Source organism: Salmo salar, chromosome 23 (assembly GCF_965601325.2).
Source record: "Salmo salar chromosome 23, fSalSal1, whole genome shotgun sequence".
In the NCBI taxonomy this organism is placed as follows: Eukaryota; Metazoa; Chordata; class Actinopteri; order Salmoniformes; family Salmonidae; genus Salmo; species Salmo salar.
Window position 1 is genome coordinate 9,092,712 of NC_138313.1, and position 17,009 is coordinate 9,109,720.

At 43.3% G+C, this 17,009-nt stretch overlaps 1 protein-coding gene across 11 annotated transcripts in view; it reads right to left on the reverse strand.

Annotated features, from left to right (window-relative positions):
* Nucleotides 1–2,058: 2,058 nt before the first annotated feature.
* Nucleotides 2,059–17,009, reverse strand: part of LOC106584026 (dedicator of cytokinesis protein 7) — a 105,927-nt gene continuing 90,976 nt past the window's right edge. For 3 of the 11 annotated variants that reach the window (XM_082967904.1, XM_014168808.3, XM_014168803.3), the window contains 18 exons: nt 16,006–16,141; nt 15,741–15,837; nt 15,363–15,380; nt 13,679–13,775; nt 13,070–13,204; nt 12,688–12,840; nt 12,272–12,430; nt 11,910–12,010; nt 11,632–11,824; nt 11,235–11,378; nt 10,842–10,973; nt 10,457–10,471; nt 7,905–8,030; nt 7,491–7,580; nt 7,106–7,342; nt 6,631–6,881; nt 6,363–6,530; nt 2,059–3,129 (listed from right to left, as the gene is read on the reverse strand). In XM_082967904.1, the coding sequence (XP_082824030.1) occupies nt 3,087–3,129; nt 6,363–6,530; nt 6,631–6,881; nt 7,106–7,342; nt 7,491–7,580; nt 7,905–8,030; nt 10,457–10,471; nt 10,842–10,973; nt 11,235–11,378; nt 11,632–11,824; nt 11,910–12,010; nt 12,272–12,430; nt 12,688–12,840; nt 13,070–13,204; nt 13,679–13,775; nt 15,363–15,380; nt 15,741–15,837; nt 16,006–16,141 (2,295 nt within the window). In that variant the 3' untranslated portion in view covers nt 2,059–3,086. Of the gene's footprint in view, nt 3,130–6,362; nt 6,531–6,630; nt 6,882–7,105; nt 7,343–7,490; nt 7,581–7,904; nt 8,040–10,456; nt 10,472–10,841; nt 10,974–11,234; nt 11,379–11,631; nt 11,825–11,909; nt 12,011–12,271; nt 12,431–12,687; nt 12,841–13,069; nt 13,205–13,678; nt 13,776–15,362; nt 15,381–15,740; nt 15,838–16,005; nt 16,142–17,009 lie in introns of all 11 variants that reach the window. The other 8 variants (XM_014168812.3, XM_014168809.3, XM_014168805.3 and 5 more) reach the window with 4 other exon arrangements.

The following is a 17,009-nucleotide window of genomic DNA, read 5'->3' on the forward strand; positions in this document are numbered from 1 at the left end:
GGTCATGAAAATGTTTATTAAATGCGATATGCTTTGTGGACAGAGGTTGCTCCGGTTTTGTGGTGAAACAAAGGTGTGGTTGAATTTATTCTGTTACTGTCTTCTTATTGCATCGGCCTTAGGCCTATATCACGGTTGCAAGGCATATGAACTAACAGGTTATAGAGCAAACAACGCAATTATCACAACATAGATTGTAATATGGCATTTTTTTCCTGGATTGGCTTCCCCTGGTGATTTTACCCACGCACTGCTACTGTGAATGAAGTCAATCTACTATATAACCCTTTACCATTCATAAATCATACAACGTAGTTGTATGTCCATGGTATCCCACTGGGACAAGTAAACCAAATGTCTTGTTTGTATTTTCCTAGGATATGAAGCCCATATCGGGACATGGCAGACAGTGACGCTAAACTGAGAAATTTGTCAGTGATTGAGTATGTTTACATGCACACTAATAATTTGAAATGAAACATATGGCAGTAGGCAGATTATGCAAAAGTCATGTAAACACCTTACTCAGTTTATCTTAAATCGGCGTAAGGTCAAAATTGAAGTAAGAATATGCATATTAAAACCTGTTTTTCTGAGCAATCTTTCAAAGTGTTAGGACATGTAAACAACTTAAATCGGCGTTCCAGTAGTGTATTTGATCTGTTTACACCAGCCGAGCAAGCCCCCCTCTTTAGAGCTAGTGAAGTGAGTTCGGAACCACTAAATGAATGCTTAGTAGAAGTAGTTTTCATGTGCAAACTCCGAATCAAATATGCTTCCCAAAAATAACATGGTCGCTGTGGTAGAACGCTTATTTTGATTGGCCATTTTCAGCATTTATCAGAGTGCCATTAGGTAGCCTGATTTCAGATGTGTCCATGTAAGTAGTTTGGTGGTGTCGGTGCTGATCTTTTTTGCCCATGCTACAGGCGGCTAAATCGGTCCGCTAATACAGGACTAGTAAAGGCTCAGAGGCAGGCCAAGGCAGCAGTATCGGCAGCCGAAAACAGGAAACCTCTCACCCAACCCAAGAGGAAGTCCTCCAGTGACCCAAGGGGGGGGGTCTGCAACAGTATGTAAACATTTTTATCAAATGTATTAATCTGACTACCCACAATAATCGCATTATTGTGTGCATGTAACCATACTCAGTGTAGCCCACCGAATCACATTGGAGTGAGCCGTTCATTTGGCTCCCTAATTTGCATACTGGTAAACTTTTTGGCTGTTAATCTGTAGATAAATTATGAAAGCATTCAATGAAGATGGTGACTCCTCACTGCAGGAACAATAGGTAGTGGAGAGACTTATTCTGTTCCAAATATGACAATGATTAAAAAAAAAATACTTAATTAAACATTTTATTTTTTTAATTGTAACCTTTTTTTCAAGATGTGCCCTATTTAACACAATTTTCTATTTTAAAAACCTCTTAGATGTCAGGTCCCATTTTGGGGACCTGCATGGTTACTGGTACCGGATCCGACCCGACATTTCCGCTTATAAATCGATTTGTAGACACCGTAGATCGAAATGGCTTCCATTGAGCGATAACCCTGGTTCCTACGGACACAGTAATTCATGTCGTGCAGTAAAACTGTATGTAAGACTTTAAACCTGTCTTTTCATATAGGCCTAGACAACATCCAAAATATCTTATAATACACTGAATTTGTATACATTTAGTAAGTAATTTAAATTGTAAAGTCAAGTCTTTCTACACAGTACCACAACTCATTTTATCAATCTTGGAGGAAAACTTGATGAAGTAGCCAATCATTTTGCTGTGTATTTTATATGGAATCAAGTCATTATAACATATCAGAGGCCACCAAAATAAAGCTCATTTGGCAACCTTATTTAAGCCCCCATGGTCTGGGAAGTCCATAGCTGGCTTTACTTAGGGAAAACACTGGCTCCATGCCTTCAAATACTGTTGGACCGTCAGAAATAAGCTGCTCAGTTTTGGTCCATAATGTTTTAAGTTCAGTTAGATATAGATAAAGGAGGCCATCTCGGTCTAGTTCTTGGTGGAATAACTTTTGCACGTGTAGAAAATAACATTTCTTGGTCGATTTATTATTTTGTACAAAATTGTATAAATAAATTCAAGCAGTCAATAAATACCTAGCCAATCACTTTACAAAATGCTAGTACAACATCGCATTGAAGACGACTCCATGTTTTGGCATCGTGGATTAATGTATATAGCCTACATCGGATGTTTTCTTGGTAAGTTCTGTCCAACAGCAGTACCTCATTCCAGTTAAACAAGTTCTGGCCCTATGAAAGATCATATCTAGAATGATAACTTACTATAAGCAATAAAGTTGTAACTTATGTAAAACATAATTTCTATGAATCTTTTCCCTGCTGTCAAAAATATTATTTTCTAAAAAATTTAAAGAAATGGTTTGGTTTTGAAACCAGAAAAGTCCAGAATAGTTTCCTTTGCATGTGAATAATTCCCACATATTTTCTACTTATCGCTCCTGCTATAATTTGTAGATTCTCTTGTACATGTAATAAAACACCAGCATATGCAAAGTTTTTCTTTGTGTTTGCCCAAGAGTTTTTCAAGATTGTCTTTTTCCGTCTTCAAAGAACAGTACTCACCCATTTGGACATTCAAATATTTATTTAGTAAAATATTTAAAGTAAACAAAAAAACTATTCAATGTCAATGTTTAAAACATTTCCCTAATTAAAATCAAAATGTAGCTTAACTAAAAATTATGATAAATAGTGTCAATATATATTTTCAAAGTTTTCTTTCCTTCCAATTTTTGATTAAATATTAAAATGTTCGAGTCGTAAAATGCATTGATACACAGTAAATAAAAAAAAGTGCACACATGAAATATGAATACAGATTTGACATTATACTTAGTAAGATCCACTTTGTTAAACCCACTGATTGCATAACAGGCTGCCTGCCTGTAAACAAATAAGACACTTGAATGACGTACCAAGTTCGTGGTAACACTTCTTTAGCTTTCCTTCTGCTCGCTATCGGGAACGCTGACTCTGTCTTTACACATGAACAAATTAAGGTAATGATTCTTAATTTCAAGTTTTCTTCATCTTCAAAGTTCAAGCTTGCGGAGACTCATTCTGCTGAAGGAATCCCTGTGGGGAAAAAAGAACACAGAATGCAAAGTCAGACCAGATTGGCCATGCATATAACCTTACACCCAGTAGAGACCAAGTGCAGACAGTTTTACAGAGGTGATTCAAATCACAGAATACCAAACTATCTGGTGAAGCTGTCCGTTTGCTGCATTTAACAGAAGCAAAAGCACGAAATCATATTTATGTGGAGGGGAATGCATAACAAAACATAAGCAATATGAGTATTTCATACGTCCAAATGCACATCATAAACACTCCAAAGAAAGAGTCGCCGCGAACATTAGAAACAGTTTACATTTAAACAGTTTCGATGTCTCAAAAAACATTTGTTGCCATAGTTGCACATGATATAACACTACTTGTTAGCTTTTCCCCATCAGATAGCATAGGGATAAGTATGCCAGGTTAACACCACCAGCTGGACCTGATTTTTCCTGTGACAAATTCTGTATCAGCCAATTAAAAATGTTGACGTGACCAACCCCTTTTTTTCATGAGCGTCCTTAACAGAAGTCACACAGCACCATCTGCTAATCAAAGTTAGTAAAACATGCACAAAACTTAAGTTGGACAGATAGCTCAGTCAGGCTTCTAATCCCAGGTGAGAGAATTTTTTTCCTTTGAAATGTAGACCTACATTTATTTTGATAGTGTGTTGCGAAGGGTGCAGCCAAAACCTTGTAAATGAAGATTACAAATGTATCCAATGAGGAGTTCCTCTCGTAGACCGACACATAGGCTTCTATTATACAGGGGTGTAGATCGACCGGAGCGATGATTCGTCACTTCTCAGAATGGTGCTTGTTTAATAAAGTGTTCTAACTTAAGGTGAATCAATGTTTCGCAAGATCACTTAATGATTCATCAGTATTCTACATAAGCCCAAAATACCGAATATATAATAGCATCGTTTCATGTAACTGTTAGACCAGAAACATCATTTCATATGTAGGCTACACTTACATTTTATATGCATTATTAGAAATCATCCACTTTGTTACATTTTGAATCGAGCATCAACGAGTCAGTGAAAAGTTTTGCTCAACAAAAAAGTGTGGGTTCAATTCCCCCTTACGTCAAAAGTGCCCTATGGATTTAGTCAACCGCTTTAGCATTGTGTGCCACTTCGAAGCGATGGTAATAACGCTACATGACCGCTAATCAACAAGTCCATAAGGCTCTTAGTCTATTTATTCGATGTACGATAAACGTACATGTTTGTAAGGACCTAATTGACCTTTTCTCCGCAAAAACTTGGGTTTTTGTCATATGTGAAAACAATTGCGTGTAAAGTTAGTACTAGTAGCTAGTTGCCTAATCAAGGATTCATCAATGCAATATTGGCACACAACATTTTGATACAGACCGATGGAACAAAAGTAAACCTTGAATTTGTAGGTTTAAAATATCCTTCTGGTGGCCAGAGTTGACCTATTTTAAGAAATGCCATTGATAGGCTGATGCGGAATTTATTATAGGACATAATCAGTCATCTGGTGAGGTTAGCATAGGGCTGACGGGACCAAGTACAATGTAGTGCTCGATCACGTTCAAGTAAATCAGCCATTTTAATTGGCTGATGCACATTTTGAGACCGAGAAACAGTTTAATTAGGGGTGAGCCAAGTACTTGGACAAAACGAGTATCGTAACGAATATGGAGAATTTTCCGAATACGATTATGACAAGTCTTTTCTGTAATTATACGGAAAAAAGTACATTTCAGCTGCCAGCACAATTCTCTTTCACTCAATGTGAAGGGCTGTGTGCTCCAAACAACTATTGGCTAGTTCTTCTGTCTGTAAAGAAACAGGCGGGGTATCGGTTGAGCCAGCTGCAACGATTTGGATTAGAACAAGCCGCTCTCAAGTCTCTCCTTCTCCAAACACTGAGTATGAATCAGAATCCGTAGCTAGTCAATGTTCTAGTTATTTCCTGTCCACTTTGCTGATGCTATTTGGTTGTTTTGTCTGTCTACTTGGCGTTGTTTAGTAAGCCTACTTTGTCTGAAGGTATAATTATTCCATTGCTGACGATGTCTGTCGTTATTTCGTGATCCAAACCCATGCTTGCTTGCTATTATTATTTATTCTCGCCCAGGCATGTTTACCGAGCGACAGATCATTAGAAAATAAAATTACAAATCTAGATTGTTTATTTTGATTATATACATGTTGTGGCATAAGTGTCAGGAGAGATAAGTTTTGATCCTGTCGAAGGTGAAACAATATATGGGGCGAATTAGCCTATCTTCATTTAAATCTGTGTTTGGAATAAATTCAGGCACTATTTATTAGCCTATTTCGTTGATAATCGAATAGGACTAAGTAAGTAAATCATGTGCATTTTCATCTGTCGGGGTCGTTTAACAATGTGGGTGAATGAATGAAGGACATGGTGGAGAAAATTGCAAGATTATGTTATAATACTCTTATTGCATCAAATGGTTGTTTTATGAAACAGAATAGGGGGTTGTTAGAAAATGTTCATCTGTGTGTGTTCTACTGAGGATGGGCCTCTGGGAGCTTTAATGCTGTCAGAAGATTTACCATGTCTTTGGGTGATGCACCTAACAAGATCGCATTCCATAGCATGAGTTACCGTTCCTGTACTGGGTTACCATGGGGAGATGGCTCCAGTATTGAGTTGGTGGGGCCAGACTCTGGTTTCTACACAACGAGAACAGTCTTGACAGCTGATGGATGCTAATAATTCACAGCAAAGGCTTTCATATGAATTTTAACCTTGTCACCCATTCCATACATCTGGTGTTTGTCATGAACATCCAGGAGGATGGACTTCGCTATAAAATGCTGTGGCTTAGTCCTGCTGGTTGGGCTCTCAACGAATCCCCTACCGGGGGGGGGGGGGGGGGGGGGGGGGGCTCGTTGACAAGCTCCATTACTGCAGTAATTAAATAAGAACGTTTACTTGTTTTGAAGAAATGTACAAGTCTCTCATTCTGATTAGAATAATTCCACAACAAGGAACATAAAGATGCACTTGAGGGATAGCACAGTAATGTGCACTTGAGGTTTAGGCTTTACCAGCATTTAAAGCGCACGTCCGGGTTTCCTGATCAAGAGTAAATCTGATTATGAGTATCAAGTGTGATAAAACGGATACGATTCCGATGAGATCGGCACACCCCTAGTTTAAAGTTAAACTGTTTCTAATGTTCACAAGTATGCCCCAGTATGTTCCTGCTAGTCAACACACACACACACACACCTGTGAGAGTTGACCTGCAGCACAGGTTTATAAAGCTGGGGTATCTTTCTGCAGATGAGTGGCTGTAGCGCCTCCTTCAGACGATGGTAGTTCCTCTCCAACTCCCTCTGGTACTCCTTCTGGTCCGGACCAATCAGACTCTTGTTCTTACGGAGGGCATCTTCACACCTGTATGGAGGAGAATAGGACAGGTGTGAGCAGAGCACTGGACTTCAATATGACCTGTTGCATACAGCACAGGGAATTGGAGTCTATAATCTTGATTTACCGCTTCGTGAAGTCTTTGAAGCAGAGGCGTAGTTTGTTGTGGTGTCTGTAGAGTTTAGGGTCACTGGGGATCTCTGAAAGGAACACCTGGGCCACTTCCAGAGGTCCCTGGTTGACGGTGGTCCCCACAGACCCCTGCAGGACCATTTGCAGCATCTTGGCATCGGAGGGGTCCTGGTTAGTGGCGAAGGCCAGCTCCTGGGTCTTCTTCTGCATATCCTCTATGGCCACCTCGATGGGCATGGAGCTGATCTAACACAGGGCCAGAGAGACAGGGAAAGACGATCAGATGGAGAAAGCAGACGAGAGACAATTGCTTCAATATTTCAAATAAACAGACAGAGGTATATGTCTATTTTTCATACGAATGCGTGTCGGTAAGAACATCGCTGTAGTGGTCCCTATGAGATGTGTCGCGGATTTCATGTAACAGTAGCATGTGGTGCACGGCATCAGACGACGTGCCAGTGCCTCACCTCTTCTTTGTGGACGATGTTGATGCGGGTCTTGATGTAGGGGAAAGCGTGGGAGGTGGTCAGGATGGTTTTGCGCTTGAACTGATCGTGCAGATCCCCGTGCGCACGCCCGTCCAGCGTGAACGGCGTGCAGTAGACAAAGCGCCGCAGGTTGTAGTTCTTGTCGAAGTACGTGATGCGGTCCTTCATCTCATAGGTGTCAAAGTACGGCTCCACGTACGTGATCTGGACATAAGCCTGGACACAGTAAAGATGCACAGTGACACCTGGTTAACATGATGTTTTACCAACATGAACCGCAATACACATAAATAACCAATTCATATTCAAATTAGTGATTATTTGGAATAACATCTTTATCCACAAAACCCTCTCCCCCACACACCTTATTTGGGTCCAGTTTGCACTTGTCCACTGGATTGGAGTCCTTAATGACTTCCACCTGGTCTTCTCCATAGCGCTCGCCATAAAACCCCTAAGAGACCAAACACACAGGACACACTCGGTGCTCCAGCTCTCTCACAGAGTAGACCGAGACCATTTCACAAACTGAGAAGAGACCATTATTTAAAGGAAAATTCCACTGAAAAACAATCTTTTGGTATTGCTTTCATTAGTCCACTGTTGATACGGTCCCATAACGTACTGTAGCAAGAGACACTTTGCATCTTGAAAGTCCAACATCTTGAAAACGTGACTGCTGACACGTGAAACATTTTCAGGACTGTTATCAACAGTAGACTAATGGAAAAAAGATCAAAAGATAGTTTGAGAGACACTCCTCCAAACTGCCATTTACCTCGAGTCGGTGTGAGATCTCTGCTAGCTTGGTGATGGCAGGCTCTTTGTACACAAACTCCTGCTCGTCCAAGTCCCCAAATTTAGAGCCGTAAAATCCGACTCTGAAGTAAGTACCAAACATTCTCTTCCCATCCTGTGAGACAGAAAACATGTTTCACGTGTGCAAATGTAAAATATAAGAACGCACATGCTACTTGAACAAAAACATGCTGCTTTTACACAGAATGTCATCAGAAGTGTAAGGACAAAGTACGGTAGTAACCCCGTGGATGGTGACAGTCTGATTATGTCTGAGCCAGACTATTGATACATTAGCTGAAATCCATCCAACTCAGTGAAACCAAGTTCAAGTTCTCGTCAGCAAACACTTCAATTGCAACACCAAATATGAACACAGATCAACGACCTTCAGCATAATAGACACCGTTATTAGGCTAATGTAAACGTTTGAATAAACTTTCAGAGGCTGACCAATGATGTGTTATTGCTGATCAGATTGGAATATGTGCAATGACCTAGAAACAGTATGTATTTCTGTGTGTTGTGTTGACGTGTGAATGGTTAGATACTACTGCACTGCTGGAGCTAGGAACACAAGCATTTCGCTACACCCGCAATAACATCTGCTAAATATGTGTGTGTGACTAAGAACATCTGATTTGATTTGAGTACATGTGTGAGAAGTCTGTCACGGTCTAAGGTCCCGATGGCCCGGTACCAAAGCCTTTAAACTGGCAGATGAATGAGGAGGGACAGAGGGAAATTAAATGAACAGGCGCTGGTCAAGCAGAGAGCTCTGTAGTTTTTCAGGAAGGAGTGGAGCAGCTAAGGAAATGGGGGTGTGTCGGTGTGGTATGTGTGTGTGAAGAGGGGGAGGAGGATATATGTGTGGCTGTACAGAACCAGGTCAGGACTGAGCCAAACCAGATCAACTCAGTGGCTCAGTTGGTAGAGCATGGTGTTTGCAACGCCAGGGTTGTGGGTTCGATTCCCACGGGGGACCAGTACGGAGAAAAAAAAATGTATGAAATGTATGCATTCACTACTGTAAGTCGCTCTGGATAAGAGCGTCTGCTAAATGACTAAAATGTAAATGTAAATTCAAGGCTGCAAGCTCCCAGTACTGCTCCTATTGGTTGCGTTGAACAATTATTTTAATTTACATAGCTTTGGTATTATATATAGGTATATAGTACAGAGTGAAATACATAGCATATTTTCCTGTGATCAGTTGCTCTGCCATTTGGCTCAGTGGTTGTTTGTCAGTGGTTCATTGCATTACATTCCCCTTCAAAAAGTAACAGAAATAAAGTAACCCTCAAACTAGAAACTTACCACAACACAATAAGTAAAGTGGGAAGGAAGGGTCGGCATGGCAACCAGGGAAATCAAAAGGAGAAAACAAGAACACATTTTAATCAGGATTCCAGGTAATTCACTAGAGAAACTAAACAAGAACAACACAAACCAAGGTAAATAGAATAGACAGCAACCACCAATACCAAAACAATTCTTTTTGACTTTAAGAACACACGACACGACACATGCGGAGAAAGAGAGAGTGAAGTAAAGGGAGGTGAAAGGAGAGAGGGAGAGAAAAGAGAGCAAAAAAGAGAACGCAGTCATGGTGGTGATGGAGTGCCACAGTCCCTGGAAACATTCAGGGAGCTGTACTCCCAGTCCTTAAGTTCCCTCAGGAGAAAAAGGAGGAGTGTTCTGTCCTTGTCATGCAACACACCAGGTTAATACCAGTTAACACAACAGCAGCAGTATGAATGAAGGAACTCAGGGGTCGATTTTGTTCAAATAAAAAGGGAGAACATTTGACTTAAGTGGGACAAATCTAACAATCCAGTCCAAAATCCTTGGACTTGCACCCTCTTGAAATTCAACATTTCTTAACCAAATGTGGATTCAGTTGGAACTGCATATGGTAAACGCAAGTTTGCAATAGTTTGTGGTTAATTTGTTTGTCAGAACATTCTATTACGAAAGGGCTCTGGTTTGTGGGAGTGTGTGTTGAGAGAACAACCTGGGGGAGTGTATCCTCAGCATGAATATCTGACTAAAATCGAACCCTGTGGCCGTAGATGAGATGAGTTGTGACAACAGGCGAGCGAGCAACAGACCAGATGTTGACGCCCGACCAGACCAGACAGTTTGTTGTTGATGAGAGATGGTCTGACAAGGCAAGGGGTGCAGGTAGGTGATGCACTCATTCACCAAGACTTGCCATTAGTATCACACTGGGGCTCCCATGCACGGCCTGCCAAAACGGTCACGTTAAAACAACCTTCCGCAGACAGAGCAGAAGAGGAAAGGAGAATGAGGAGGAAGAGGAGGAGGGTTGCTGCCCGTAACATGGCATCAGCAGTCCCACAGTTGGTTGGACAGAGGGACAAACGGACAGCACCCAGTCTAGGTAGATGTTAATGGATGGTACAGTATAATGTAACACAGCAGCAGAGAGCAACACAACTAGCAAATAATAAATATGAAGTAGAGACAAAAAGTAAATGAGCAGGCCAAGCAGGAACCATTAGGACCTACCTCCCAGCCAGTGCTCTGTGGTGACAAAGGAAATAGAATATAAACACGTTTACAGTCACGTTGGTACACTGCAGTGACTGTCGGTCTGAGAGTGTACATATTTGGCATGCGCTTTCCTGCAATGCCTCCAACAGACAACAGGGCATTGCACTGGTGGGTCCATGCTCCTAACACACACACGGCACAGTACAGTCACAGTACGTGTTTCTCTGTCCCAGAATCAGACATGCACGCGTAACATCCACAGACAGGCAGTCCTAAACGACCTCCACGCAGAGGTGGGGCACGTAACAGTGTCTGTTGGGCACATAACAGTCCTGTCTGTCTGTTTTCTATACCTACAGTATGTATAGGGCAAGAGCTAGATAAAAGCATGTGGATTTACCTGGTGCACGATTTTGCCAAAGGCTTCCTGTAGTTTACCATGTATGGTGGCCAACTTCTTGGCGTCCCGGTTGGCCTCGTGGATGGGGATCAGGACCTTGTACACCTCGTTCACCGCCTCGTACATACCAGCCTGGGAAAAGGTATTGAAAGTATTGGTGCGCTTGATTTAGCTTGGGGCTTGCACTTTCGGGACTATTCCATTGGTTTGACTATACCGGGCAAAAATGATCAAGTGCATCTTAAGTATTTGACCCAGGTCTGGTTATGTGAAGTATTTATTCCTATGAGTGGTTAGATTAAGCCTTGACAATGCTCCATGTGTCATAGATAGACCAGAGGCAGTCCACAGCTGGTTTATCTTAAGTGCAGTAGTTCTTTCTCCGAGTCTCACCAGGGAGAAGGAGGAAGCAGCCTGATCCAGCAGCCCCACTAGGCCAGCCTCAGTGAAGTATTTCCCCGAGCAGATACCCTCCTCATCGGGAGACACCACGTCGTCAGACACTGCAGACTCCTCCAGCACGTTGGAAGAGACGTTCTGAAACGGAGAAAGACAAGTCACACATGGTCACTCATTATTTAGACAGACATAATACTCTAATGGGTTAATCATGGTATTACATTTTCTTTACATGTTACTCTGTATATGCAGTTGATTAAATTGAGTCAGTTGTGATGGCACTGAGCTAGGACTAAACCTGCAGTATCATGTCTCTCCAAGATGATTTCCTGGGCAAAACAAAGTAGTCAAATCTACACAGTCCTAAAATAGTATTTTCCCTTGTCGTCACCTGGAACGTGACACAGCCGACAGGCAGGTACTTGCGGTCCTCCAGCATGCTGAGGTATTCTGCCACCAGGGCCGCGCTGTGCACCAGACACTGTGCTGCCTCCGCGTGATTGGTCCTCTCAGAGTGTTTACCCGCCATGTTCTGCATCCACGTCAGACGCAGGTCTGGAGACGTCTGGTAACCCTTAGCAATCCTGGACACAGACGCAGCAACGCCTTGAAGCAAAGCTCAATGACTGTGTGTGTGTGTGTGTGTGTGTGTGTGTATGTGTTCCATACCTGTACATGAGGTCTATGAGCATCTCTGGGTCCTCCTGATGCTCCTTCATCTTGACTGTATCAGACAGGATCATGTGCAGGTTGAACACCAGATCCTGGACCTACAGTACACACAAAAGATCGAAACATGAAGCGTGGGTAATAAGGTGACATCACCATCTCACGTGATTGGACAAGGTATTCCCTTTCCGGTCAGCCATTTTCTGATGACATTTTCATAGGTTTTTTTTGTGTTGTATATTGAAGCACTTTTATATATTGAACAAGTAATTCCACTGCTTTGTACTACAATAACTAAAAAGGGTTAAATGTCAGTAAGTCCGTACTAATCTATTGACATCCAGCATGTCTGCTGCGGTTACCTGGTCAGGGAAGGTGGTGTCCCGGAGTTCCAGGTCTTCCTCGCCGTAGGTCAAGATGGTCTTCAGGGAACGTCGGAGGAATTCCTCGTTGAAGTTCTGAGACGTTCCCACCAGGGAGGACAGGGACATGGTCGCCTGCATCTTCACCCGAGCAAAATTCTACAAAAGGAGCAGGGCCAGTCAGAGAAACGGCGAGAACATAGAACACCTACATGGACATGGAACCTGTCCTGAAAAGGAGGAACATACGTTACATGTGGAATATGTACAAGACGTGCAATCCTTCTCCTGCGTTTCATCAATAATGACCTCTAAAGGGATCAATAGTTGTATTGAAAATTGGTTAAGTAGCTGGCAGGTAGACAGTACTCGTATGCGTCCGTGTTTGCTGTGCGTTGTCCTGACGTTGTACTTACGTTGCCAATCTCAAAGTTCTGCCTCATGAGCAGGTAGAGCGAAGCGGAGGCATGGGATCTGATGGTGCTAATACTGCTGCTACAGTTCCTCAGTAGACGCAGACACAGGTCAGCACACTGCTCTGTCTCCTCCTCGAACAGCAACTCTGGGAACTACACACACACACACACACACACACACACACACACACACACACACACACACACACACACACACACACACACACACACATAAACAGTAGTAGGAAACAGAACAGATACACAGAGATAAACAGACAATACGCAGACGTTTTACAAATTGACTTCACAAAATCTCTTTAAAAAAGTGCAACTCCTCGATGGAAAATATCGACACGATTGTAGACAGGAAGTCAATTCTGACCTTGGAGACGAGAGCCCTCTGTGTAGCAAAGCAGTGCTGGAGGTAGAGGGCACTCTGGTTACAGGCCATGCTATGGAGCAGCACCTTCAACATTCCGCCCAGGATACTCTCCTTCGACTCTGCCACAGACACCGTCTAGGATACACAAATACCGTCATTGCAAATAAGAATTTGCTCGAAATTGACTTGCCTAGTTAAATAAAGGTTAAATAAAACAACATTTAAAAATACATATCACAATCCATCAATAAATTTGTATTATCCCCAGAGGGAAATTTGGTTTGCAAATGTGTCCATCTTTCAACCTGACTGTGTGCGTGCGTGTGTGGGGAGTCTGGTGCCTCTTAAAGGTAGACTCAGCGATATGACATAGGTGCACAGAGTAAACAGCATAGTGGGCACATTTCCACAACAACTAAGAGTGTTGAAGCGCGAGGCTGTACTTATCAGCTATTTTGGTGCCCTGGCTGCCACGCTGCAAGAGCGTGAAGCGAACTTGTGCACGTACACATGCGCAGATATTGCTAGTGACTGTGTGAGAGCAAAGTCTTGCATCTCGATCATCGCAAGATCTGCAGGGCTGCTCGTGGAAATGTCATTCCTCTGTACCTGGACGATGATCTCCAGAGTGTCCAGAATGATCAGGTTGGCCTCCGTTGCCAGGTTACCGTCAATAAGTGCTTCGTGCTCCAGCTCCGCTCGGGTCCTGTCACGGGAAACAGGACGTGACAGACGGTCAGACACTCTCCAAAATGGCCGCCGGCCAGCTCCATACTCATGGGGTCCCCTTGAATGCCACAGCACTCATGCCTGACAGTCACATTCGAGCCATCGCACACAGATAGGAGTTCTTCCATGTGCAACGTACTGTAAGGGGTTTGGTGTATGGAGGGGTTGAAGAGTAGGATGATGGTGGTGGGGCGTTATGACATGTTTTGTTACAGTTGATGAGTTACACACCTAACTACTAAAGGCTCCTGGGTTGTGTAGTAGGATGCCGTCTCTAAACCTGCACGACACATTACTCACACAGTACACCACAGAGTCCAGAGCACACGGTAGCTACGCGCTGCATGGCATGGCTAGCACACGGAGAGGAGAGCAGGGGACCAGGGACCCAAACGCACCTCCAACCCTTGGGGGGGGGGGAAGTTACATGCTGACCAAACCGGACGCGCACACGTTGATTTTGTTCACCCACACCAGACGCGATCAGGACACGCAGGTTGAAATATCAAAACAAACTCTGAACCAACTACATTAATTTGGGGACAGGTCAAAAAGCATTAAACATTTATGGCAATTTAGCTAGCTAGCTAGCTTGCTGTTGCTAGCTAATTTGTCCTGGGATATAAACATTGGATTGTTATTTTACCTGAAATGAACAAGGTCCACTTCTCCGACAATTCATCCACAGATAAAACGATAAACCAAATTAGGTTCTCATCATCTCCCCTCCTTCCTTCAGGCTTCTTTTTATTCTTTTATATGAAGGTTGGCAACCAACTTTACAGTGCATTACTACAACTGACTGGAGTGCGGACCGCAATCACCCACGTGGGTATGTGCTCCTAAAAACCAATGAGGAGATGGGAGAGGTCGGACTTGCAGCGCGTTGAGCGTCACAAGTAGAACCAATTTCTATTTTAGCGCCTGGCCACGCAGACGCTCGCGAGCAGTGTGGGTGCAATGATTGAATAACATGCATGTGTAAATTTATTTCGCAATGCTCGCACACGTGACGCGAGTGGTGTGGTCAGCATGTTAGGCAGCAGAGGTAAGACAGGAGGAAGGTTAGGGAGGCACTGGTTGGATGGAGAGCGGTAGAGGTAGAGAGGCCACACCAATAGAAGATGTGATATCGATGAAAGTGCTTATCCATTTTTTTGTTGTTGATTAAATGGACATTCAGTATTACAAACGGGTCTAATTGGCAAGTACACATGCTGTACAATCATCTACATGTTCTACTGTGCAAATTGTCACACATGCTAAAATCAACCAATTGAGAACCTACCAGTTAAGACAGAATCACATTGATTTCACCCATCTAAACCCAGAATAGCGAATAGAGGCACACGTCGGTCAGAACCCAAATGAGCACTGCACACTGGTTAAAGGACCAGCAGTCCCACTGCAGGTGCCAGACAGACATAAACCACAAGCACCGTTACAGGAGAGGTTAGGGGTCAGAGTTCAGGGTTCGGAGGTAATGAGTCAGGTCACCAAAGCAGCAGGAGGAACTCAGAGCACTGCAGCACACTGACTCCAGGGGGACCATTCAATACAATACCTGAGTGATCTGTGGCTCCTACACAGAGGCACAGTGAGACACGAGAACATTCGGAGGAATGAGTTCACAGATGAAATGGGATGGAGGAAAAGACGCATGTGCCTTACAGGCGTTTTAAACACTGAGCATCTGAAAACAATAGGATAGGGTCAATCAGCGTGTATTCTTCTGTTGTAGCATCAGGAATCCGACCCATATCGCTCGGTGTGGGCTTGTTCTGTTCAAACTAGATTCTTGTTTCTTTTAAGAAGCCCCACTATAGGGCCTGAGTGGATTGTAAGATGGCGATGTGTGCGTGCATCTCTCTGTGTGTGTGTGTGTGTGTGTGTGTGTGTGTGTGTGTGTGTGTGTGTGTGTGTGTAAAAAGCTTAAGCATACTTGTCCATCCTCTCGCTGTGCTGGCGCCAGTGTGTCATGTCTTTCCTCCAGCGCAGATTTTCCTGGCTGCCGAAGGCACTGCCTGACGGACTCCTCTCTACCGGGTGGGGGAAGAGACGACGACATAAGAGGAGGAGAGAAGTTAGAGGGGAAAAAGAAGGCAAGGAGATGTGGAGCGAAAGGGAAAGAGAAGTTGAAGGCGAGAGAGATGGAATGGTCATTTTCAGATCACTTTTCCCAATGCGTGTGTGTGTTCCGTGTGTACCTAGCTGTCCCCTACTGCGGCGGACCATCTCCTGCCGTGCCCCGATGCTCCCCAGTATGGCCTCCTCCAGCTTGGCCTTCATGTCCTTGGACTTCTTGAAGGTCAGGCTGTTCATGCGCTCAAAGGCCTTCTTCCCCTGCATGGTGAAAACAATGTGGGCCTTTTTCCATGATGAGGATGGAGAGAAGTTACACAGGGTTACTGCGCCACACCAAGAGAGGTAAAATGGAAGAGAGATGGATTATATAAGAGTAAGGTGAGCCGAAAAGAGTAGGAAAGCCGAAAAGAGTAAGGAAAGCTCTCCGATTAAGATTACTTTATTAGTCAACTGCACACAAGGTCCAACTGATACTTCAGTTCCACTTGTAACCCAACCTCTCCGAAAAACAAACACACACACACACACACACACAGTTGAAGTCGGAAGTTTACATACACTTAGGTTGGAGTCATTAAAACTTGTTTTTCAACCACTCCACACATTTCTTGTTAACAAACTATTGTTTTGGCAAGTCGGTTAGGACATCTACTTTGTGCATGACAAGTCATGCACAAACAATTGTTTACAGACAGATTTCACTGTATCAGAAATTCCAGTGGGTCAGAAGTTTACATAACCTAAGTTGACTGTGCCTTTAAACAGCTTGGAAAATTCCAGAAAATGTCATGGCTAGAAGCTTCTGACAGGCTAATTGACATCATTTGAGTCAATTGGAGGTGTACCTGTGGATGTATTTCAAGACCTACCTTCAAACTCAGTGCCTCTGCTTGACCTCATGGGAAAATCAAAAGAAATCAGCCAAGACCTCAGAAAATAAATTGTAGACCTCCACAAGTCCGGTTCATCCTTGGGAGCAATTTCCAAATGCCTGAAGGTACCACGTTCATCTGTACAAACAATAGTACGCAAGTATAAACACCATGGGACCACGCAGCCGTCATACCGCTCAGGAAGGAGACGCGTTCTGTCTCCTAGAGATAAACATACTGTGGTGCGAAAAGTG